Source organism: Papio anubis, chromosome 3 (genome assembly GCF_008728515.1).
Source record: "Papio anubis isolate 15944 chromosome 3, Panubis1.0, whole genome shotgun sequence".
NCBI classification, from domain to species: Eukaryota; Metazoa; Chordata; class Mammalia; order Primates; family Cercopithecidae; genus Papio; species Papio anubis.
This window is the reverse complement of record NC_044978.1, coordinates 35,615,779-35,642,020: the sequence shown is the minus strand read 5'-3', so window position 1 is coordinate 35,642,020 and position 26,242 is coordinate 35,615,779. Positions and strand designations below refer to the sequence as shown.

At 39.5% G+C, this 26,242-nt stretch overlaps 2 protein-coding genes across 18 annotated transcripts in view; one reads left to right on the top strand and one right to left on the bottom strand.

Moving 5' to 3' along the window:
• RNF175 (ring finger protein 175) overlaps positions 1 to 26,242 on the bottom strand; it is a 49,136-nt gene that overhangs the window by 1,048 nt on the left and 21,846 nt on the right. For 3 of the 4 annotated variants that reach the window (XM_009207726.3, XM_009207729.3, XM_009207725.4), the window contains 5 exons: positions 16,868 to 17,022; positions 12,128 to 12,235; positions 8,949 to 9,069; positions 4,286 to 4,419; positions 1,247 to 1,348 (listed from right to left, as the gene is read on the bottom strand). In XM_009207726.3, the coding sequence (XP_009205990.1) occupies positions 1,247 to 1,348; positions 4,286 to 4,419; positions 8,949 to 9,069; positions 12,128 to 12,235; positions 16,868 to 17,022 (620 nt within the window). The remainder of the gene's footprint in view (positions 1 to 1,246; positions 1,349 to 4,285; positions 4,420 to 8,948; positions 9,070 to 12,127; positions 12,236 to 16,867; positions 17,023 to 26,242) is intronic. The other variant, XM_021938881.2, reaches the window with a different exon arrangement.
• Positions 1 to 26,242, top strand: part of TLR2 (toll like receptor 2) — a 73,152-nt gene that overhangs the window by 28,744 nt on the left and 18,166 nt on the right. The window contains exons 3-6 of one of the 14 annotated variants that reach the window (XR_002522260.2): positions 1,242 to 3,816; positions 9,257 to 9,367; positions 10,144 to 10,183; positions 11,946 to 12,071. The gene's annotated coding sequence lies outside the window, so the exon portion shown is untranslated. Of the gene's footprint in view, positions 1 to 1,241; positions 3,817 to 9,256; positions 12,072 to 13,430; positions 13,639 to 26,242 lie in introns of those variants that run through there. The other 13 variants (XR_004182639.1, XR_002522263.2, XR_002522262.2 and 10 more) reach the window with 13 other exon arrangements.

The following is a 26,242-nucleotide window of genomic DNA, read 5'->3' as shown; positions in this document are numbered from 1 at the left end:
ATAACCAAGAACTGTTCTGGATTTGGTATCCTCATTTTAGAAGAGGAATTCCGGGACAGTGGATGAACAGGAAGGTGGAAGGATCATCACACACCTTTAGCCTTGAGTTGTGCTTGAGAGGCACTGACTCACCAAGAAAGGCCAGGTCTGTGGATGGAGTGGGCACTGCAGAGCGTGGTCTCTTGCAATGCTATGGGCCTTGAGACCCAAAGATCCACTGATGCTGCCTCCTTCTCTGATGCCCTCCTTGAATCCCTCCCTGATCTGCAGTGCCCAGAGATGAGGGCATTGCTGCCAGTAGCCACTGTTAAACCATATGTGTAGGGTTGGTGAGGAACAGGGGAGCAGAGAGCAAGGAAGGTGATTCCTTTAGCATAGTAAAATTTAGCTGACGGTTACTTAGAAAGTACAGAAAGGCTGTCTCTTAGAGAAGAGATAGTACTTGGCAGGTTGATGCCAACCTCTCAGGGCTCTTCTGCTTAAGGGAGGATATGTTTTAATTCCATTCCCACCCCGCTTCCTGAACAAGATATACTATGGTCTTGAGATAGTGAGGTTGAAGACTAAGTCTTTCTAGTTAGCGCTTTCTAGTTAGCGTCATTACCTTCCTGCGACCTTAATGTGACTTGACTTTATTCTGTTGTGCATCTCTGACGTCTATACAAATCTCAGCTGCTGCCAGAAGCTGACCAACTCTGTAGATCTTTATTTCTTTTCAATATTGTTATCACTAGTGTTTGGCCTAAGAAGAGATGATGCACGGCATGGAATTTAAAAAGCCAAAATCCAGACGGGGAAATAACTACTCATTTCTGGGAATAATAAAATTTGGTACACCCTAAAATATTTAAAAAATAGTTTTCTGTACTCTAGTTCACATTTCAGCTTTTAAAATTTCAATTCCAATTTTTCTATTTATGCACCTATCCACCCACCCATCCAATTCACCCATTTATTCATCCATCAAATGTGATGCAATGTCTCATCACATTTCCACTACAGCCCTTAATGTGGAAAATATAGAACATAAAGAGTGGCATGTTTTCTGGCATTTAATTTTCTAACCAGAGTAGTAATATAGGCACAGAGGAGAAAAGAGACCATAAATCATTTTGAAATAGATGGTTAGGGAAAACAGGAAATTTTCTGCTAGAACTATACAAAAACACTGAAACTTTTCATTGAAGAACATATCCCCAGAAACATTCAAGATAATCTCTTATAACCTTTTTGTTTTAAAGGATATGGATTACTGATCATCCTCTTCAAATCAACCTTCTCTTTGCAGTAAGGGCAAGTCTGCTTTTTCCCAACGATACACCAACCTCGGATGCAGAATTCATGAAAGCTGAAGCATCTTGTTAGGGAGGCTTCTAGATATGAAAAAGCAATGTCTGGTTCATGATGGTATGAAATGGTCCCATCTTTGGGGTCTAGTGGTGGAGTCAAGACTTGATGAGGCACGTCGCTTTTTTTCGGGAGGTTCTGTAAGGGACCTGACAATGACAGTGAGCTTGGAGTCACAGCAGCATTCGCTTTATGACCCTGAGGAATTTACTTAGCTTCTTGGCCTTCGTGCCTCACTTGATTCTGGTAAGAATTAGATTAGATAAAGAATGTGAGTCCTTTTTTTTTTCCCTTTACAGTGATGTCTTCCATAAGTGTATTGTTGTATTTCCCCACCTGTTATTGTGCATTTCTCATGCATTTACTGAAGCATTTCTCCATTCTACTTTTTGTGCATTATTCATTAGCTTCATGTAATCAGACTTGTCTTAGACAGTTAGACAAGTTAAAATTATTTGTGGTCATAAAGTTACAAATATTTCTATTAACTTCATAATTTTTTTCTTTTAAAAGTACTAATAAGGAGCCAATTATTTTTAATAGAATATATGCCTACTAAACTTAACTTCTCAAACTCTAGGCATTTACAGATCCATTTGTATACATCTCCTGGTCCAGAAAGTCTGACCCTTTGTCCCCAAACTTGAGAGTGACCCCAAGTGTTCTCACAGCACCAGGGACTTACTCTAGTGTGGCACGACTTTTGGCACTTACATGTTTATCCTAGACCATGTGTTAATAGTAGGACTCTGTCTCATTCATTTCAGTGTCCTCAGCACCTTAAGCCATGCCTAAGAAATATTTATTGAATGAACATTTGAATGACTCCTTCAAAACTGATTATTTTTGGAAATCTATATTTCCATGTTCCCTGATACTATGGATTTGGGCAAAATGAACTATAATGAAATCCATCCTATTGATTTGTTTATTTCTACAATCGCTGCTCCCCATGTGACTTTCTGGGCCAAGATCACATGATCTGACTGGCCTGCTACACACCCAGGTGAACAGCAACGATGTAGAAGTTCCCTCCCTAACAAATGGAGGAGCTTGGAGGTGTAGCAAGTCAAGGCCATGTATATAACTCCTCAGTATTAAATTTCAGTGTAACCAGGAGTTTCCATTATTTTGTTCTTGGGATTGGGGTCATTTTTGCAATATGCTTTAAAATAAAGTGGTGTATTATAACAAAGATTTTGAACCAAAACTCAAACAACCTTTCATTCAAAAGGGCTGGAATACAGCTCCATCTTCCACAGAGGTACAGAATTCAGGAGCCACTGAGCCAGCACTGAAATGTCCACATTCTGTCTAATGTTCTTTTTCATTTTCAAAATCTCAATGCTGAAAAAATTCCACACTGGCAGAACTGCTGCAGAGCAAGACTCAGATAACCCATCCTTGTTAATATGACTCATATTTGCCCATTTCTCACTAATATGACTCATGCTAAAATGGGCCATTAATAATACTCCCTGAAAAGCAAATTTAAAGGTGACTACATTTTTGATTATATATGCACACATGTACAACAATCCCTAAGGGCTTTTAAAGGTGGAGAGAGAAAATATTTCCATTTGCAAATGGCAGAAGGGGCTCTGTTCCAACATTTGAAAAATAAATCATATTTAAAACTAGGGCCAGACTTGGAAAATTGCTACAAAGAATGAGTTTTTTGGGAAAGGTATCACACTGAAAAAAACACTACAGAAATCCACAAAGGGGTATCTTTGTGTTTCTTCCCTTAAGATTTTAAGTCTTATGTGTTGGAGTAAAGGCTCCTATTACTTTTGAGATGCATTTGGTCCAGGTTTTACTCTCAGGATTGAATAAGTGGAAACTGTCCAGATTAAACAGAATTGAATCATAGGTACTGGACACCGAGGTATGAGTGACTAAATTAAGTGAGATTTAGGCAAAAGACAGATGGTTTAACCATCTCATAATGCCAGAGCTTTGAACTAACTGGCTACATAGCGAGGACATTATTAAATTGATACTGTACTATAAAATAAAGATAAATGATGCCCTTTTTTGTATTTAGGAAGAATTAAAATACTGGTGATTGGCCAACCTAAGCCTAACTTTGGTATCCATAGCAAAAGTAGTATCCATACATGTTCAGGCAACACAGGTTGATTTGTTCAGGGGTCTCGATGCCAGCATTTTTCAGCACATTGTGGTTTTCCTTAATGGTTACTGGAGTCCCCATAGAATGCTGGTTTCCAAGCCCAGGCCATCTGGTTCCTATCATATGAAGATCCCTCAGCCAATGGATAGCTATTTGGGATAGAACCCTTTGGTAAAGGAGCCCAATGGTCCAAGAACAAATGTCCAAATTTTGGTCCCTGCTTTTGTAATCCAAGGTGTCTTGCTGATTGTGGCTGTATCTTCTTCTAAAGACTGAAGCTGAGAAGAAGGCTTGGTTTCCTCCCTTGGCTGTCCCCAAGACTACTGTTGCCACAGGTAGGTTCCTAGGATTATTTCTAGGCAAAGCACTCTTTGTATTTCTTGGTCTGCTAAGATTCAGACCTGGGGCTCCACTTGGATAGTCTTAAGATCCCCCCTGCACCTGATACTTCACTCTTTTTCTCACCTCCAAACCCCTTCTTTCCCTGATCTTTCTTGGCTATCTGCTTACTTATGACTTCAACCAATTTCCCCCACTAGCACCCTGCTCAGATACTGCCTTCCTGTCTATGTGGCATTAACAGTCCTCTTTAAAAAGGAAATTACTGGAGGAGGAGGAGGTTCACCTTAATTGGCAGTTCATTATTCAGCAGAAAGACCCAAAAAGAAAGACCAGGTGGGAGGATAAAGGATTGGGGTTTGGGCATGGAAGGTAAGCAAGATGGAGGATATAGGGACAGGAGGAAGAGAAGGAGGAAAGAAGGAGGGTTGGTGAAGGCCAAACGATTTCCTTTGAAAAGGATACACATGATTACAGGAAAGCTGGTAGGTGTTCTCAATGAGCCCTTCTTCATCAAGCTCCACAATGATCTTCTGCCCACAGACTGCACAGATATTGTCTGATAAGCTCCTTGTAGGCAACCCGCTGACACTGTAGAACTATCAGAGGAAATGGACAGAGCACAGTCGGAAAGGAGAGCACATGCCACTCTCTGAATGCCAGGCACTGGGACAGGCAGCCCTTCGCACATAGAATCTCCACTGTGGCCAGGCATGGTGGCCCATGCCTGTAATCCCAGCACTTTGGGAGGCTGAGGCAGGTAGATCACAAGGCCAGGAGTTCGAGACCAGCCTGGCCAACATGGTGAAACCCTCTCTCTACTAAAAATACAAAAAAATTAGCCAGGTGCAGTGGTGGGCGCCTGTAATCCCAGCTACTCGGGAGGCTGAGTCAGGAGAATTGGTTGAACCCAGGAGGCGGAGGTTGCAGTAAGCCAAGATTGCACCACTGCACTCTAGACTGGGTGGCAGAGCAAGACTCCATCTCAAAAAAAAAAAAAAAAAAAAAAAAAATCTCTACTGCTTCTAAGATGGTTTAGAATGTGAAACACCATTTCCTGTAAGAAGAATGCTACAGAGGGGTTAAGGTTTCCAGGCAAAAACCCATTGAATTCCAAATGGACCCAAAGCACATGGCCAATTATAACCTCTCATCTAACCTCCACATTGAGGAATCCTTTCACAGGAATCATTTTTATCCAGGGCTGGAGTTAAGAGGAAGCTTCAGAGGAAGCCTTTGAGTTAATCCATAGATTGGCCCTTCCCTTTATTGTCCTGGAGATTCTGACTCAGATCTCTGGAGTAAACCTAGGCATCTCTCTGTCATTTAAATCCCCATGTTTTAATTGGATGCACGCTGAGTAATCACCATTGGAAGGCAATGCATTTAGAACTTCACCTTGGGATATCTGCATCTTCCTGTACTGTGGATAAGGAGTGGTTCTCAATATTGGCAGCATATTAGAATCCCTAAGAAGCTTTTTTTTTTTTCCCCCAAAGAAAATTATTTTATAATAGTTTTAGGTTTAAAGAAAAGATACAAAAATAGTACAGAGATTGGCTATATACCACATATCTAGTTTCCCTATATTATTATTAGATTGATTTTAAGGAATTGGCCCACACATTTGTGGGCAAGTCAGAAATTTGCAGGGCAGGTTGGCAGGCCAGCAGGTTGGAAACTCTGGCAAGATTGATGTTGCAGTCTTGAGGCAGAATTTCTTTTTCTCTAGGAAGCCTCAGTTTTTGCTTTTAAGGCCTTTGACTGATTGGCTGAGGTCTATGTGGAATATTAAGGGTAATCTCCTTCATGTAAAGTCAATTGATTACAGATATTAATCATATCTGCAAAATATCTTTGCATCAACATCTAGACTAGTGATTTTACCAAACAAATGAGTATCATAGCATAGGCAAATTGACTCTAAAATTCAATCATCACAACCTCTTTAAGGGAGGAGAATTTGTATAAATTATATGGAATTCTTCTGCACAGATTTGACTATTCTCTTCCACTTATTTATTTATTCAGTCATTTATTGATATCAATGTGGACTCATGGATATTTATTTTATGCTTTGGGTTATAACCCAATACTACTACTATTACTATTTTGTTGCTCAAATTCCAGCTTTGGCCATTGGGAGCTCTTTCAGTTGGCCCCTGTGTCTCTTTGATATATCCCCAATCACTGTGGAGTTCTTTTGTTTTGTTTTTAGCATTTTCTTGCTTTTGGTCACTATGAGACGCTCCAGGCTTATATTGTGTATTCTTCGCTCAGACCTATAATCAGCCATTTCTTCAAGGAGCCCCAGTTCCTTTTATTGTAAAATGATATTAGAAAACAAGATCTGGACACTCTGTATGTTCACTGTTGCTGGGGTGTCATTGTCCCTAGGACCTCTTAGCTGACAGAGCAAGGAATTCATCTGTACATACTAACACACATACACACACACACACACACACACAGATACACACACACACACATCTGTAAATATTTCTATATGTATCCATGTATATCTATATTAAGCTAAACAATTACAACTACAGAATACATGTATGGTGGTATCAAAATTGTTAACCCATAGCCTTGTCAGCAACAACTTTATCAACTAGAGTACAGTGCTTATGACACAGTTTCTTTTGTTTTTAGTCTTATGATCTCCATTCATTTCAAAGTTACTTAAGTCAGCACCTTTTTTTCCCACCCCTTTCAATGAGGTTATTTCACACATTTTTAATATGGTTAGATTCTTTTGGCATGATCTGAATTCTATCCTTGGATTCTCTGACTTCCTAAATTATTTTTTAAATTTTCATAAATTTAAGGTTCACACTTTCTATGGATTTTGACAAATGTATAGTTGTTATGTATCCACCATTATCGTATCACACAGAAGAGTTTCACCACTCTAAATTTCCTGTGCTTCACCTATTCAACCATGCTCCTTCCCTAAAGCCTTGGCAACCACGGATCTGTTCAGCAACTCTATAGTTGCGCCTTTTCTAAAATGTCATATAGGATGCAGTTGTACAGGATGCAGTCACACAGGACGGAGCCTTTTCAGACTGGCTTCTCTCACTCAGCAACATGCGTTTAAGATTCACCCCATGGTTTGGATGGCTTAATAGCTCATTCCTTTTCCTAAGGACTTTTTTTTTTTTTTGGAAGCAGATGTACTGGTTCTACTCCCAGAGATTCTGACTTACTTGCTCTGGTGTGGGGCTTAGGCACTGATATGGGAATGGAGATTGTATCTCCTTACCTCAGTCACAAGAACATGCGCAAGTGTCTGTGGACACACAAGCGTGCACACACACACACACACACACACACACAATCCCTCATTAATCCAAGTCACTGGTGGCCGTACCCATGGCTTGAGGCAGTGGTTTTTGTAGATTTGGTAGCTGGAATAAACAGACAGGATGACAAGATGTTAAGAACTGGTCGGGTTGGATCAGGTGAGAAGTTTCCCAAAAGCTGGTGCTTACAGACTTGGTTGTCTTGCCAGGTAAAGTCTCTTCTTCCTGGTCCACTTGAGAACAGCCACATATAATTCTAATCTTCCTTTTCTGTCCATAAACACAAGAGGCTTTGGGAATTTTCCAAGGAGTATAACTTCTGTTTTTTGTTGGAGAAACTGGGAATTAAAATGCTCCTTCCTGTGCTCACATTAAACCTTATAAGAAAGGCAGTTGTATTGTTCCAGCATTTCACCACAGAATTTGGGTTGCAGGCTTTAGGAAAAGAGTAAGATAGAGCCTATGGTGGAGGGGAAGGACAAATGCGGTGGGGAGGAAGTCAAGGTCATAGCCACTTAGGTTCTGCTCCAGAAATGGACGGAACACTCTAAAAGTTCACCCTTTTCTTACTACTTACGTTTTTTTTCTTTTTTAAAAAAAATTTAATTTAATTTAAAGTTCTAGGATACATGTGCAGGTTTGTTGCATAGGCAAATGTGTGCCATGGTGGTTTGCTGCACCTATCAACCCATCAGCTAGGTATTAAGACCCACATGCCTTAGCTGTTTTTCCTGATGCTCTCCCTCCCGCTCCCCTGACAGGCCTCAGTGTGTGTTGTTCCCCTCCCTGTGTCCATCTGTTCTCATTGTTCAGCTCCCATGTACACGTGAGAACAGGCAGTGTTTGGTTTTCTGGTCCTGTGTTAGTTTGCTGAGGATAATGGCTTCTAGCTCCATCCATGTCCTTGCAAAGGACATGATCTCATTCCTTTTTATGGCTGCATAGTATTCCATGGTGTATATGTACCACACTTTCTTTATCCAGTCTATCATTGATGGGCATTTGGGTTGTTTCATCTTTGCTTTACACTCATTTTCTACTTCACATCTGGCTGTGTACCAGGAGACACACATAGAGGACAGAGATGTGGAATTCTTGAAACTACTAAGTCATCCCTAGAGCTCTTAGTTTGTAAGTTTTTAGGAGATATGCATGAGTCAGACACAGATAAATGCCCTTCATATCTGAATCAGGAATACATCTAACTAGAAGGTATGTCCATTCTGAATTTTAATCTTAAAAGAGTTCAAAAAAAGAAAAGAAAAACAACTGTTAGGGATTAAAAAAATTCTAGGTAATAGTATAGAGTCAGAATACATCTAGCACACTTTTTATATCTTGTACTTCTATGCTATATAATGTAACTGGTATTTATAAGTATTACCCAGAGGCACTGTTGATTCTGAACTGTTTTATGCAGCATCAAATATAGTTTTTATTTGCATTAGACAGTGTTTCAGACAGAGCTAAAAGGTTTTAGTTATTGTTAATGTTTTACTAATCCTTAAATGTTGGCAATTGGAGTGTGCTAGATACAATAACACAAATAATTTGCATATTTTATTTTAAAAGATGCCTTATTCCACAAGTATCCTATATACATAAGACATGTATTTTCCAATTAATTAACAGAGACAATGTTTTGATGCAAGGAGAATTCAGGGAACAACTGGGCTAAGTGAACTAAAATAGTTCCAAAGGAAACGGTAATCAGTATATGGAGAAAGACTTATTTATTTCTGAAAATGGATGCGACATGTAAGATGAGACCATTTCTCCATGTGTCATAAATGGTTTCAGAAAATGAAAGCAACACTTACCCCTATAGTGGAAGCCATGTAGTCTGAGCAGATCTCGGCAAAGTCTCTCCCCATTACTCCATAGTAGAGGCCGTAGAACAAAGACACAATGCCAAAATCCATGGAATCTCTAGCTTTGATTCTGTTGAAAACAACAGTATAAGGAAATAAGAATGTGGCATATTTCAAAACAGCTGGAGTTTGGAAAATATTTCCTGTTGATAGTATCTAAGAGAACCTTGTGAGTATTTTTTTTTTCATTTTTTGTTTGATTTTTCTTTTTTTAAATGAAATAATTTAAAATTCTCTAAATTTCCCTCAAATTGTAGCACTCAGTGCCAACTGGACATAGGAATTCTTGAGACAGCCTTCAAGTGCTTCTTAGGACTGCAGTGCCTAGACAAGCTGACTCTGACCAGTGGTTTCAGGCTCAACTACAGGTAGGCCTCAGCAGCTTGCAACAGTTTCCATCTCCAGGCCACACCCCAGGTAACTCCAATGGGTAGATAACATTTAAAAAGCACTAGAGCAATAGTTCTCAGCCCTAAACATAGATTAGAATCACCCGGGAAAATTTAAAAGCGCATTGACACATGGGCCCACCACCAAGGACTGGAGTTTAGTTGATCTGGATTGGGGTCTTATTTTTGAACAGCTTGTCAGTGATTGATTCTTTAATACAGCAAGGATTGAGTATGTCTGCTGTATAACTTAGATTTTTGTAAAATGCTTTCCAAGGATCTTTCCTAACAAGTGCTTGAGATAGATATTATCACCCCCACTTTGCATGTGAAAACATGGAGACTTAGAAAACATTATTTGCTTGACACAACAAGTGGTACATCACAAAACCACAAATCAAGCTCATATCTTGAAGCCCTTGATTACCATGCCAGAGTTGCTATGTACTAACTGAAAAAAACTTTTTGCAAGTTAAATCACATTTCAATTATGCCAGGATTCTTTGTGATCATCCCCCCACCCAGTTTTTTTTTTTCTCTTAATGGAAAGATCTCTTTTAAAAGTGAATAATGTGCCCTAAATTTAATTTGTGAATCTAAATAATTGCACATTTGTTTTGCTCTATCTATAAAACAATCTCAAATACCAGCAGTGAGCCTTGGTGGTTCTGATTGATTCAGGGAAGGGAGGAAAGTGTGGACAAGAGTTGGGTAGTCTGTCTCTAAAACCTATTTCTGTTTTCTGTTCATTGCAGGAAGAAATGGTGAAGGCAGACAGCTTTGTAGATTTAGAAGGTACAGATTTTTGGGTGATATGAACTGAGGCTTCCAACACATGTGGTAGCTTCATCCTTTCAGGATTTGTCTGGGTATATCTGACAATTAGGACAGTGGGGGAAATGAAGAGTATTTTCCCTCCATGTCCAGGGAAATATGTATTTATAATTTTATTGATAAAAAGTACAGTAACACACTTGTGGCCCTAGGAAAAAAGCTTAATACAATGATAACCATCAAGTAGTGAAAACAAAATAGTTAATTTTCTGAAGGGTTAAGTTTTTGGTATGCCTTACTGTAGGAAAATTCATGAATGAGGATCTTGAAATCTTATGAGGTAATAGTCTTGGAACAGCTATCGTTCCTAGTGATTTCAAAAAAATTCTTATGAGTATTTTTATGTTCACTAAAATAAACCAGTATAGAGAGTATGTTAAAAAAGATATTACAGTGTCTTTCTATATCCTAGCCTAGCAATAATAGATCTGTACAATTACTTTCTACCCCTTTTCTGCTAGAAAATGTTAGATGCTCCCGCTCTGAAAGTTTTATGAAATGCTTACAAAATCAGATTGCTACACTGCCCTAGGAAGAGCCCTTTCACCCGGGGCTGACTCTCCCTCCAACTGCCTTCCCTATTTTCTGAGTAAAGGATTGATGATCTCTCCTTTACAATTTCTGTTATGGTCCCAGAAGTTTAGAGTAATTTTGATGTGAGAGCTATTCTGGGGGATTTGTATTTGAGCTGCTTTCCATAGGTATGCTTTGCATACCATAGTGTGGTATGTCTTCAATCCCCTTTCCAGGACACAGGCTGGTTACTCAGCCTCAGTTGTGCCCCTGAGAATGCCATCCACAGCATGTCTCAGCAACCACCTTAAGTGGGAGCACAGCTCTAGTCAAAGATGTGGTTATCCCAACTTCCTTTATCTCTCCCTAGACTTTCTTGCTCTTTTACACCTTTACTTCTCTTTCAATTTCTTTTTTAAAACTCCCCATCTATTAAACAATAGATATTGACATGTTTTCTATCCTTCAAATCTTTTTTATTTGTTTATTTGGTTTCCCAGCTTATATTTTTTTCCAATTAAAATTATTTTTGAGACAAGGTCTGGCCATGTTGCCCAGGCTGGTCTGGAACTCCTGGCCTCAAGCAATCCTCCCACCTCTGCCTCCCAAGTAGCTAGGATTACAGGCACGAGCCATGGCACCCAGCCTCTTGCAATTTCTAAGCATTCACTTTTCCTCCTTTTCCAAGTATCCCCAACACAAGGCATTTCATGACTATCAGAAACCAAATTCAAGAGAGCAGTACTGTCCAATGGAAATACAGTCACAAATAAAATTTTAAATTTTCTGTAGGTGCATTTAATATGTCAAACAACAACAACAACAACAAAAAACAGGTGAAATTAATCTCACTGATACATTTAAATTCTATCATTTCAAAATGTAATTGATATAAAAATGTTTTTTATGTAAGTCTTTGAAATTCAGTATGTATTTTACACTTAGAGTACATCTTATTTCATATTTTAGGTGTTCATTAGTCACATAAGCTAGTGGCTACTATATTGGACAACATAATTCTAGAGGTTTTAGATAAGAAGATATATATAAAAGGAGATCTAGGTTCTTGAGAATTTCGTAGAAGAGAAATGAGTTTAGTAAGAATTACTCTAGCACAATTGTAGGTCCACTCTTAATAGTAATCTTTTAAATTTGCAGACCCAATATAAATTCTCCTTAAAGCTCCTAATTTTAAAAAATTATTTTGTAGGGTGCTTCTTTCTTCCCTTTCTATTGGTTTTCCCCAGACAAGACTATGTGTGGATATGTACTATAAAACATGTGTGCATGGAAAATTGTAGGGCCAGATGCTTCCGGATTAAGAGAACATGACCAGGTGAGTGTGCCACGCAAGTGCTTGGAGATATTAATGTCTTAATTGGAGATACTTACTTGAAAAACAGATTGAATCCACACATTGTAAACATGATCGCCAAGTAACCCACAACACCAAATGCATAGCTGAGTTTGTAGATCAAAAGAAACCATTTGTAGACCAACCTGTGGAGTGAAAAATGGGGAGAAACACAGAACATGGTATTATTAGAAAATATTTTGTCTTTTTCAAAGACTTATAAATCAGTTTTTAGTTTCTAAAATTATAACACACAGAACAGATATGTATAGCAATAAGCATTATATGAATAGAACTATCATGCTTATGTGTTTCTGTGTATATGCATATGTGAATTCTTTTTAAATTTGTCTACATCCCTCAGATGCTTCACTTAAAAATAGCATTCAGGAAAGGTTACTTTTCCTGGGACCCTGCCTCCCCACACCACCCCCTTCTCATTTGGTCCTAGGGTTAAGCTTGAGTGGTTTCAGCAGGAGTGCCTTGGAGGTGAACAAAAAGTGGGATGAGAAGTCAAAGGGAAGTCCAGACCTTCTTCCCCAGGAGTTTTTCTTCCCTCTTGTTCCGTTGCCCCTTTTCCCCCAGCCCCAGTACAGATATCACCAGTAGTGGGCCCAGCCCTCATCTCATTTCCCCTCCACCCAAAGAGCCCTCCCCTAGCCCAGGGGATGAAATGATGAGTACCCCAGGCTACTTCCTTCTGCTGTGTGGAAGGGTCCTGTGTGTACCCCAACACCCTCTGTGACCTTCTAAGGCCTTTCCTTGTTCCCAAAGGGTCTAAGTGGAGAAGGAAAAGGATGAGGATGGAGGGTGATTGGAGAGAATATAGAAGGAAGCCCTCCCCTCTGCTGGTTTCCTTCTTCACCGGCAGTAAAGGCCCTTAGAAAAAAACTACAAGAAGGACCACGTGACAGCTTCATGTTTAGGAAGACAGGGGAAGAGGTTGGGAGCCTAGTTCCATTCTTGGAGGGCCACAGCAGAGGGGCTATGCCCATTGGTACAAGAGGTGGTGGATGGAAAAGCTGGGGGCTTATCTTTGTTGCTCAAAGAAAATGAAGAGGTGGCTGGAATGCTGCTTACAAGGGTGTGCAATGGCAGAAGGTCCTGTTTGCCTCACAACCCTTTCCCTGCACATCCTCTTGGAGTCTCTTTCCTGCCTTTCACCCCAAACTGCATTCAGAATCTCGTTCCAGAGATTTAGTCCCACCCTCTCACCCCCAAGCCCCGAGCCCCGTCTCTGACTCTCTCACCTTCCCCAGCTCACTCCCTGTTGGAGCCACTGTACCAAATGCTTAATATCTATGATATTACTAGCGTAAGGTTTCAATATGATTTTAATAGGTGCTCCATTTCACTGAGTTCCAGTCAGAAGGGACCTTCTAAACATTATGGTTTAAATGGGTTTTGGGCTAGCCCATGAAATGAGTTGTCATATACATCACTTCTATGGTGAAATGCCTTCTGCACTTCAAGCAACTGATATTCAAGGACAGTCTGTGCTGCTACCTCCTTCACCAGGTGTGATCCTGCCCTGGGGGGGGAGTAGGCAGGGGTGAGCTACATGGGGGAGCAGGCAGGGGTGAGCTACGTGGGGGAGCGGGCAGGGGTGAACTACATGGGGGAGTGGGCAGGGGTGAGCTGCATGGGGGAGTGGGCAGGGGTGAGCTGCATGGGGGAGTGGGCAGGGGTGAGCTGCATGGGGGAGTTGGCAGGGGTGAGCTATGTGGAGACAGAAACTTGCATGGGCTGCAGAAGTTTGCTCAAATTACTGTGAGGCTGTGTGGCCTCAAAAGGAAGCCAGAGAAGGCTTTTGGGGTCTTTCTGCCACAGTGACTCTCAAGCCATGGGTTCTTTTCATTTGTCAGTACTGAGCAGCTTAGATCATTGCTCAGAGCAGCCAGATCAAGGCAGAAGTTTATGTTACTAAAAGTGGTGATGATGGAGAAACAGGCAAGCTCTGAGAAGGTCCCCTCTACTGGGCCCCCAACACCTGCCAGTACCAGAATATGGTTCCTTGAACTCCACACACACTGGTGACCCATCTCCCTGCCTGAAGGGGCCGCTTTCGAACTTCTGCCAGCATTAGAGATGTTCTAGGACTAATAACCTTTAAACGGCAGGGTTTCTCTGTGCAAAGCGGTTTGTTGAGTTGATGAAGTCATAGCATGCTTTTGGGAGCAGGAGCTTTGCAGCCAAGTAGTTCTTTGGTCTGATCCAGGGCTTTGCTGCTTACTGCCCATGGGACTTTGGTCAATTTACTTGGCATTCCTTCCTATGATTGTCTAATTTATAACGTGAGGATGATAACACTAGCTCCTATAGTTGTTGTGAAGATTGTGTGAGCTAATGTATTGATGTTTATTGACTTGGCACACTAAATGCTCAATATGTCATATCACTGTTATGGATGTGTTCGATTTTCCAAATCTCAAGCCCCCCTTCTCCTGCCATTTTCATGCTTATTTGGGGAACCTATTTTCAGGAACAGTAGAGTCCAGAACTTCCTCGCTACCCAGACTTACACTGTAAGGCAGATAAGCCAGATAGGAGATTGTGTAACTGCTTCAGAGCAGCCTCCAAAAGGAAAGCTTGGTCTTGGGTTGGATTTGATGTGATCAAGCCCAGCTCTCTGTGGCTAGTGTTTGTGTGTGTGTGTGTGTGTGTGTGTGTGTGTGTGTTTGAGGTAGAGTCTTGCTCTGTTGCCCAGGCTGGAGTGCAATGGCGTGATCCTGGCTGACTGCAGCCTCTGCCTCTGGGTTCAAGTGATTCTCCTGCCTCAGCCTCCTGAGTAGCTGGGATTACAAGCACCTGCCACCACACCTGGCTAATTTTTGTATTTTTAGTCAAGCCAGGACTTCACCATGTTGGCTAGGCTGGTCTCAAACTCCTGACCTTAGGCGATCCACCCACTTCGGCCTCCCAAAGTGCTGGGATTACAGGCATAAGCCACCACATGTGTGGCTTATTTCTGACTCTGAACTTCACTGCTTGCCAGACAAACCAACTGTAGTTGAGAGGAAATTCACTTCCCCTTCTCTGGGCACCCTATCCTGAAACAACAGCTTGATGTGCTCTCAAAGAGGAACAGTAGGCTTTGAACTGCTGGTGTTCTCCAGCACTCCTCTCCACTGCTCTCAGGTCTGCCTTCTACAGCAATGCTGATTTCTTCACCCAGCTCCCCTCACCTGTAATGAAGTCCTCTGCTTCCAAATGGAAGATAGTTAAAATGTGACTCGCCTGTATTACAATAAGTAAGCAAAGATCCATGATAATTCTGGGGCCTATTGCCTCTTATGTACAGGAGCTCCATCCTGACTGCTCTTCTAGAAGAGGCCCTACTTCACCTTGCTCACTGATGTCTCTTCAAATGGCAGCTGAGTTTGCTTTGTAATGTCAGTGGAGCCTCTTGACTCTAAGACTATCCTTTAGGGCTTGGAGTTGTGCAGGCAGGAAGAAGCTGAGAGGACATGCTTTGGGCATGGGAAAGAGAGTGGACATATGCAAGCCATAAAGGGTAATAAGGCAGCATTTGGGTATTTCTTGTAATAAAGTTCCTCTGCATTGCACGAACTGAAGTGCACAAAAACACTGCCTTTAGGTAGGGTAATTCATTATACAGTGGATAGGCAAACCATTCTCACAGAAATACAACATAGATTATATCCAGGGGATGAAAACAAGCACATTTTGATTCATCCCAAACTCAGAGCACTTTCACAAATCTTAAATAACTTAGAATATTTTCTAAGAAGGAGAAAGGTACCATACATTCACTTTACTGATTGATAAGCCAGACACTACAAGGGCTGTCCGAGACCCCAAATTGGCCAGTTTATAAGGTCTCCTACCAGCACCCCAGACCTCTTCCTTTTTAGTTTACTGGAACTAAACTAAAATACTCGTAACATGAATTCATGTATTTGGATTTCCATTTTTATCATCACATTTATTTATCTGATTTCTCATTGGGTATTTTTCCTTCTCCTAACTTGAAGGAAAAGTTGACATACGTGTTTCCTACTTTTTTAGAGGATGAAAACAAATGTCTAAATAATCATAAAAGTATTTCACTGGAGCTTATGATGTATTCTCCCAAAAGGTCAAATTTAGCATTGTTTTATTACTATTTTCCATTTTATACACTTTATCTCATTCCAGTTTTATCTTGATGAGGTTTCGGATTTTACCCACAGAACAGGGAGGGCAAAAGCAAGCCTGAGGGCGCAGTATGTGAAGATAAGCACTTCGGAAAGATTTGTGAACAATACAATGGAGTTATACACATCTTTGGAGGCTGACAATGGTCATTAAAGTGACCATTGAAAATTAAAGCATCATTTGTTATTACAGTAATAAGTTGTCTATGACTTATGATTTATCATATATTTTCAGGTTGAAACACAACTTTCAACTCTTGCTTTATTTTAAAATGTGTGACACAACGTATAGTGGAATAAAGCAAAATGCTGAGGTAAAAATAAACTTGCAAATAATGCTCTAGAAATTTTAAACAATAGTTTCACTTCCCTTTCTTCTGCATTTCACTAGCTAATATCTGAAGTAATAAATTTTACATGCATATCTGAATTGCCATTAAATAATGAAGGCAAACTAACAGTAGTGTAGCTAATTTCTCAAGAGTTTTGCTACCAAAGGTAAAAGACAAGTAAAAGAAATGTAACGCCCCCACTCCCCAACCCAGGAAAATGGCTATAAAATATGCTTTTTAATATTTAAAATAAAGGGGCTCCTGGGGAGAGAATGTATGGAATACATACCGTGGTGTCCTTCCTGAGAGGGGTTTTCGGGTAGCTCTGAAGAGGATGTAACTGGTAATAACGGAGAACATCCCCCACATAGACAGAAACCGCCACCAGTATAGTTTTATCGTGAAATATAAGGGGACAATCCACATCTGCAACAAGGTCACCAGCTGTCATAGAAATGAACAGAAAGTCTCTTTCAATGACCAAGTGCCTGAATGGCATCTCCATTATTAAATGAGTCTGAAGCATCTCTGGGAGAACCACCTTCACCATCATGTCTGTACCATGCAACTGCTTCACCATCAAACTGTAAGCTTCCTTAGACAGGCCAGGCCATGGAAAGTATGGGCACAATTGTCTGAAAATTCCAATGGGAAACAATCCAAAATCCCCGCCTTCTGTCACTTCCTTTCGTCTGACTATTTTAGATGAAAGGCCTTTGGGGCCTCCACAGAGATGTGATTTTGGACAAGGGAGCCTCACTTTAGTTGTATAATTGGGGGTACTGATGCTTGCACTGCTTCCCTGCACTGACTGAGGCGGGGTTCAAACAAGATCAGGAATGGAAAGCACTCTGAAAACCATACTGCACTACACAGAGCCCAGGGGCTTTGTTTCTGTCATGTGCTCATATGAAAGTGACAGCAATGTCAAAGGAGGAAGTGGAGGTCAGAGTTTCAGAGAAGCCCCTGGGAAGTCTTCTGCCTGCAGTCCCTGGGCACTCTGCAAGGTTTCCTGTTCATTTGGTGCATAAACCCTTGGTGACCTATGCCATTGACCTGAGTCCAAGTAGCCTTCAGAGGCTCCTTTAATCTGGTGCCATTCCCATAGGTCAGGGAGCAGGGCAGAGTGAACTGTCTCTGGGTCACTGATGTGATATGGTTACCATAGCTACACTCCTACTTTTCAAACCAGGCCAATACCAGCTAGTCAACCCTCTTGGGAAAAACAGACAGCTTTAATCAATAGCAATATCGTTTGGTCTTTTATGTTTTCTCGCATTCAGACTAACCACCTGTTATTTGCTCAGAATGAATATAAGGGGAATGGCAAAGAGGTTTTTGTTTCAAGGGTGTACGTTAACTAAGTTTTAGTGACAGCCTGCAGTGCTTTGTTGAGGATTCTGAGTCTGGATCCTGGTTTAGTGGTAGAGTCTTATGATCAGTTAATGAAGTCTGCCAGCAATGTGGGAAGAGTGGTTAGAGCTTGCTTATCGCATATTCATCATTCTGAGTATTAAAAAGGCTGCTGCCATTTGTTTTCTTTACCTTCTCAATCTTCGCAATAGAAAAGGGAGGCTTAGAACAAAAGATCTATGGATATATTGTTGGGTCCTTTAAATAGGTCTTGGTGATAATAGTCTAAGGTCAATAACCAAAGCTCTTGGACAGGACTTCAAGATAGAAATGAGAAAGGCAAGGCCACAGCCATTCTTCTTTCAGTGTCAGATAAGAAGACATTTCCCAGGCTCATCATTCTCCTTTGATGGCTTCATCCTCATAAATGATCTGAAGTCTTCTTCGAATTGCTCTGAATCTTCTTTCAGAGAACCCTAGAGTTGCTATCATAGATATGCACTTGAACAAAAACATACACGGAGCAAGTCTGAGGTCAGTATCTGAGGAGTTTGGGAGCAAATCCTATAACTTACATTTTTTTTTTTTTTTAACTTCAAGGAATACTTTCAGGGGAAAAAAAAAACTCTTTACTGTTGCCTCCATTTATCAGATAACTGCTTTAATTTTCCATCCTACTTTGTGGGTGTGGAAAATGAATGAGTTAGCACCTTTATGAAACTGATATAAATACACATACATACATAGGAAAAACAAGCTTTACTTAAGGAAGTAGAATAGTTTTTAAGAGGACCCAAAACCACATGCTAAGTAACCAAGACTCAAGATGTGCTTACTTAAGCATTCAGCAACTTTGACCCTCTGCTATTGACAGTAAAAGTATGCAGCACCATGGCCAGGTGTGGTGGCTCATGCCTGTAATCCCAGCACTTTGGGAGGCTGGGGTGGATGGATTTCTTGAGCTCAGGAGCTTGAGACCAGCCTGGGCAACATGGCCAAACCCTGTCTCTACAAAAATTAGCCAGGCATGGTGGTACATGCCTGTAGTCCCAGCTACTCAGGAGGCTAAGGTGGGAGGACCACCTGAGCCCCTGAGGTCGAGGCTGCAGTGAGTTGGGATTGTGCCACTGCACTGGGTGACAGAGTTAGACCCTGTCTTAAAAAAAAAAATGTGTAGCCCCTTAACAAAAATCTCATCAGCATATTGGTCATTTATTTTCTGTAGCTGATTTTGGAGATAGTTCTCTATCATAAATTATGCATTTGCTGACTTAAAAGTTCACTTCTGGTGAACTTTTAAAGAAGGAAATGGACATGAACTTCGTCTTTCAAAGTCTGATCATCTGTTATTTGCATTTGTCATCTATTTTAAGAATTTGATTCATTTTTACATTTCCCCATAAAAATCCTGGAGTTTTTTAAAATAAAAACTTGAGTTGGTTCATTTTAACTCAGTGGAACTATTATGCTCTTATTTTTGTACTTTAGATCTAAACCAAAATATAAGACTAATCAATTTCTTCTAATCTATGGAGTTACAATCCATGATAGTTTGGAGCTATAGCTGGACTATATTTTAATAAAACCAGTTCTCTTCCTATAGATCTATAAGTATGAACAATTTCTAGAAGACGTCAAATTTCTCTTGATGCCTAGATTTAATTAATAGTGAATAACAATATTCAATGCACAGACATGTTACTTTTAAAAATAGACTTTGGAGATCAAAAAGGAAAAGAAAGCAAAAAATCATTTGAATGTATTATGTATGTAAATATTTTATTTCTTAACTATCTTTAAAATGCAAGCCAGCACCATATTTTCTCAATATATGAAGGGAAAGTTCAGAAATTTGCTCTGGGAATTCAATGATTGCATGGGTAGTCTTTTTGAAATGACAGACACATTTCATATCAATTTAAAAGATTCTTTAACCATTTCCAGAGTAGTTAAAAGTTCTCATTTTAAATAGTAACTGCCATATGTGAAATGTAGGAATGCTGTCCCTCATAAACAAACACATGAAATACGTGAAATCGAGGCACATACATGCAAAGAAGGAAGCCTGGCATCTGGAACTCATTAATAATGCCACAGGGGTCACCATCTGGGCATGTGTGTATAAAACACATCTGCACTACTGGCGACGGGTAGCTCATGCATCTGGATCACATCACTCACATTCTCACCAACCACATATCATAGCAGGAGGAATTTCCTGATGAATCAGATGCTGCCCAAAAGTACCATGTTTTTTTTTGGGTTGCCATGCACATAATGAATCTGAAAAGAATTACAGATCAAGCCAAAACAAAGATACCTTTCATTTGTCTAATTGTACAGAATGATGAATGGGCCGTGCAATATTAAAAGAAAGAAGGAAAGAGAAAGAAAGAAAGAAAGGAAAAAAGAGAGAGAGACAGAGGGAGGGAGGGAGGGAGGGAAGGAGGGAGGGAGGGAGGGAGGGAGGAAGGAGGAAGGAAGGAAGGAAGGAAGGAAGGAAGGAAGGAAGGAAGGAAGGAAGGAAGGAAGGAAGGAAGGAAGAAAACAAGGGAAAAAAATAAATAAATTATGTGTGTTCATTTCCTTTGCACTGCAAATCCCAAACTATCTGCAATCATTTGTGTGTGGAGGGTGGTGGGATGGTGGAGGGAGGGCAGAGGTGTGCTCAGAGGTAAGCAGAAAATTATCATAAAAATAAACAGGAAACAATGCTGCTTTCAGTAAAAGACAATGAAGGAGAGTGTGAATATAAAGCAAGTAGGAAGAAAGTATGGGCGGGCACGTGGTGACTCATACCTGTAATCTAGGACTTTGGGAGGCCGAGAGGGGTGGATCAGTTGAGGCCAGAAGTTTGAGACCAGCCTGGGCAACATGGTGAAAGCCCATCTCTACCAAAAATACAAAAATTAGCTGGGTGAGGTGGCACATGCCTGGAATCCCAGCTACTTGGGTGGCTGAGGCGTGAGAGTTGTTTGAACCTGGGAAGCGGAGGTTGCAGTGGGCCGACATTGTGCCACTGTACTCCAGCCTGGGCAACAGAGCAAGACTCTGTCTCAAAAAAAAAGAAGAAGAAAGTATGGAAATGGAATGTTGGCATACAAAGATTCCTTAGATTTTCAGTTGGTTCACTTTTTAAATCTCCACATAAATCTAGATGGCTGATTTTGTTATTTAAACTTTTAAAGGAGATTCTGCAATGTTATGTACATATGTATTTAAGTATGTATGTATTTTTGTCTTGCCTCATTTTAAAAAGATTTGAGCAGACACAATGCTTTATTGGCCCAGTAATATTTTCTAGTATTTCACAGCTATTAATAGGCAGGAAGTTTGATTTAAATAGATCAATGCTTCAATCTGGAAAATTATTTGCACTGTATTGAGGCAAGTTAATAGTGTGTCTGAAACCCAAGTTCTGGGGATGTAGTCATCAGGCGTTCTACTGATTTGTGGAGTAAGAGAAGGATTCTTTTTTGGCACTCTCCTGTCTACCTACTGCAGATATGGAAAGTAACTGCACATAAAGGAAGGTGGAGAGGGTGATGTTGAATGAAATTTTATTTCCAGTTAAATGCTGTTCAAAGCATTTGGAAATGATTTAACTTTGAGGCTTTGCCTACATCTATAACATATCAAGATTACCAGCTGGAAAGGGAAAAATTCAAACAACCAGATGCTTGGACTATGCTGTGCTAAAAACGTGACTATTTGAAAACACCCAGGTATTTATAGTATCCCACATAAAATAAGAATTTTCTACCTTCTTTCCACTTTTGACATCACATAGGAGCAGTTAACATATTTCTATACTTTATTTTCTAAATAAACCATTTCTTTTGCTTTAGGTATTTATAATAAACTGCTCTGATGTACACAGCTCCTACAGACAACAGAACATAATCTATCTACACAAATTTAAAGGACCACTTCAGAAGACGGGCATACTTGTTAAAAAGTTGTATCTGAAAATATTCTGAGCTTTTTGAATTAGTCCATGTCCTCTTTAAGTACATGATCTGAATTATGCATAAAAGAATGTGAAAATAATAATCCTTTATAATAAATAATACCTTCAGGGTAAAAATAATATGCATACATAATAATACATTAAGTGTACAAAGCTTTTACACATATTACTATAAGTGCACTTCCTACTTTTTTTTCTAATTTCCATCCCTTGCTTTTCTGTAAACTCCCATTCCAACAGTAAGTAACCTGGCTGCTATTTACTTAATTGTTCAATTCCTGTATACATACACAGCAGTATGGTAACTGTTAACTTGTATCCCCATGGGGAACAATTTTATCAAGTGGAATACAGTGCTTTTGTGCAGTTCCTATTGCCTTCCTCGTACAGACTGTTCATTTCCAAAGTTACTTAGAGAGGGGATGATACTTTTTCCCTCTCTACCCTTCAGTGAGGTTGTTTTCCATATTTTTAAGGCAGTTAGATCCTCTTGCACAGTCTGCATTTCTCCCTGGAATCCCCCAACCTCCTAAATGATTCTTAAACATGTTCATATTTTAAAGTCCGGTTTTTGTGCTGTACAGGTCTATGACATTTGACAAATGCATAATATATTGTACCCACAAATACAATATTACACAAACTAATTTTACTACTCTAAAATTCCTGACCTATTTATTTTCCTCTCTTCCCCCCAAATCACTGATTGTTTTACTGTCTCTATAGTTTTGTGGTTTTCAGAATGTCATATCATTGGAACCATACAGTATGTAGCTTTTTCATACTGGTTTGTTTCACTATGACTTGTTTCACCAAAGTTCATCCATGTCTTTTCATGACATGATAGCTTATTTCTTTTTATTATTGAATAGTATTCCATTGCATGAATGTACCACAGTTTATTTATCCAGCTTTTAAAGGATATCTTGGTTGCTACCAGTTTTGGGCGATTATGAATAAAGGTGCTGTAAATATTTGTATGCAGGTTTTTGTGTGAATGTAGGTTTTCAATTTAACTGGGTAAATACCCGGTAGAGCGATTATATAGTAAGCCTATGTTTAGCTGTGTGGGAGACTGCCAAACAGCCTTCAAAAATAGCTTTACCATTATTTGCATTCCCACCAACGAGAGTTCCTGCTACTCCACATTGTCATCAGTATTTGGTATTGTCAATTTTTTGAATTTTAGCTATTCTAATAGGTGTATAGTGTTAACTCATTATTATTGCTTTAATTCTCTAATGACACATGACGAGATGATGAGCTCCTTTTTATATGCATATTTGCCATCTGTAAGTTTTCCTTAGTAGGAATTAATTAATTACATGTGTAATTAATTACATAAGTTAATCCAGATCTTTTGCCTTTTTAATGAGTTGTTTTCTTGTGGTTGAGTTTTAAGTATATTTTAAATATATTTAAGTATATTTTGGATACAAGTCCTTTATCAGATATATGTGTTTGCAAATATTTTCTCCAAGTCTGGCTTGTTTTTACATTCTCTCTTTTTTTTTTTTTGAGACGTTGTCTCGCTCTGTCGCCCAGGCTGGAGTGCAGTGGCGTGATCTCGGCTCACTGCAAGCTCTGCCTTCCGGGTTCACGCCATTCTCCTGCCTCAGCCTCCCGAGTAGCTGGGACTACAGGCACCCGCCACCACACCCGGCTAATTTTTTGTGTTTTTTAGTAGAGACAGGGTTTCAACATGTTAACCAGGATGGTCTGGATCTCCTGACCTCATGATCTGCCTGTCTCGGCCTCCCAAAGTGCTGGGATTACAGGCTTGAGCCACTGCTCCTGGCTTCATTCTCTTAACAGTATCTTTTCCATAGCAGTTTTTAATTTCAATAAAATCTACCTTATTTATATTTTCTCTCATGGATCATGCTTTTGGTACCATATCTAAAAACGCATCATCAAATACAAGTAAACCTAGATTTTTTTCCTGTGTTATCTTCTCAAAGTATTATAGTTTTGCATTTTACATTTAGGCCTAAGATCCATTTTGAATTAATTTTTCTAAAAGGTGTATTGTATGTTCTGGGTCTGTGTCTATTTTTTTTTTGCATGTGAAAATCCAGTCGTTCCACAACCGTTTGTTGGAAAGACTATCCTTTCTCTATTGAATTGCCTTTGGTCCTTTGTCATGGATCAGTTGACTGTATTTGTTTGGGGGTCTATTTGTGGGCTCTGTATTCTGTTCCATTGACCTATGTGCCTATTCTTTCACCAGTACCATGCTGTATTTATCACTGCAGCTTTACAGTAAGTCTTGAAATTGGGCACTGTCAGTCCTCCAACTTTGTCTTTCAGTGTTGTATTATCTATTGTAGGTCTTTTGCTTTTCCACATAAACTGTAGAATCAGTTTGTTGATTTACACAAAGTACCTTGCTGAGATTTTAGTTGAGATTGTGTTTAATCTATAGATCAAGTCAGGAAGACTGGACATATTAATGATATTGAATCTTCCAATCTATGAATATGGAATAATCTTTCCATTAATTTATATCTCTTTTCTCTGTATAGATCCTGTACATATTTGGATAGATTTATGCCTAAGTATTTATATTTTTCTGGTGCAACTGTAAATGGTATTGTGTTTTAATTTCAAATTCCAATGGTTCATTACTGGTAACAATCGACTTTCGTATATTTACTTTGTATCTTCCAACCGTGCTATAACCACTTATTATTTCCATGAGTTTATGTTGATTCTTTGAGATTTTCCATACAGACAATCATGTAAGATGGTTTTAATTTTTCTTTCTAATCCGTATAGCTTTTATTTCCTATCTTGCTGCACTAGCAAGGACTTCCCTGTACAATGTGGAATAGAAGTGGTGAGAGAGGACATTCTTTCCTTCTTCCTCATCTTAGAGGGAAATCATCTAGTTTCTCACCATTAAGTATGCTAGTTGTAGGCTTTCCATAGGCCTCTTTATCAAGTTGGGAAATTCCCTTCTATTCCTACTTTGCTGAGAGTTTTACATGAATGCATGCTGGACCTTGCCAAATGCTTCTGCTACGTCTACTGATATGATCATAGGACTTTCTTCTCTTGCCTCTTGATGAGATTATTTACATAAATTGATTTTTAATTGTTGAGCCAGTCTTTCATATCTGGAATAAATCTCACTTGATTGTGGTGTATAATTCATTTTATACATTGTTGGATTTGATTTGCTAATATTTTGATGAGGATTTTTGGATTTATGTTTTTGAGAGATTTTGGTTTACAATTTCCTTTTCTTGTAATGTCTTCATATGGTGAGTCTTGAAATTGGGCAGTGACAGTCATCCCACTTTGTCTTTCTGGTTTTTTTATGAGGGTAATGCTGGCCTCAATGAATGAATTTGCAAGTACTCCTTCTGTTTCTATTTTCTGGGAGAGATTGTAGAGAACTGGTATCATTTCTTCTTTAAATATTTGGTAGAATTTACCAGTGAAACTATCTGGACTTGGTGCTTCCTTTTTTGGAAGGTTATTAATTATTGATTGAAATTTTAAAATGATATAGGCCTATTCAGTTCATCTATTTCTCCTTGTGCGAGTTTTGGTATAGTTTGCATCTTTCAAAGAATTAGTCCACTTCATCTAATTTATCCAAATTTGTGGGCATAGAATTGTTTGTAACCTTTTCTTTTTATGTCTACGGGATTAGTAATGATGATCTCATTTTCTTTTCTCTTTTTTTTTTAGGGAGACAGGGCCTCACTCTGTGACCCAGGCTGGAATGCAGTGGCACAATCATAGCTCACTGTAACCTCTAACTCTCGGGCTTAAGCAATCCTCTTGCCTTAGCCTCCTGAGTAGCTAGGACTACAGGCACGTGCCATGATGCCTGGCTAATTTTCAAATTTTTGTAGAGATGGGGGTCTCATTATGTTGCCCAGGCTGGTCTTGAACTCTTGGCCTCAAGTGATCCTCCCACCTCAGCCTCCCAAGTGCTGGGATGACAGGTGTGAGTCACTAAGCCTAGCCCAATTTTCTTCAATAATATTAGTAATTTGTGTTTTCTCTCTTTTTTTTTCTTGGTTAGTCTGGCTAGAGGTTTATTAAATTTATTGATCTTTTCAAAGAACCAGCTTTTGGTTTTATTGTGTTTCCTCTACTGATTTCCTATTTTTAATTTCATCGATTTTTGCCAAAATTTCTATTATTTATTTTCTGTTTGTTGTAGGCATGATTTACTCTTCCTTTTCTAGTTTCCTCAGGCGGATTCTTAGATTATTGATTTTAGACCTTTCTTCTTTTCTAATATATGCATTCAATGCTATAAATTTCCCTCTAAGCACTGCTTTTCCTGCATCCCAGAAATTTAGATAAGTTGTATTTTCATTT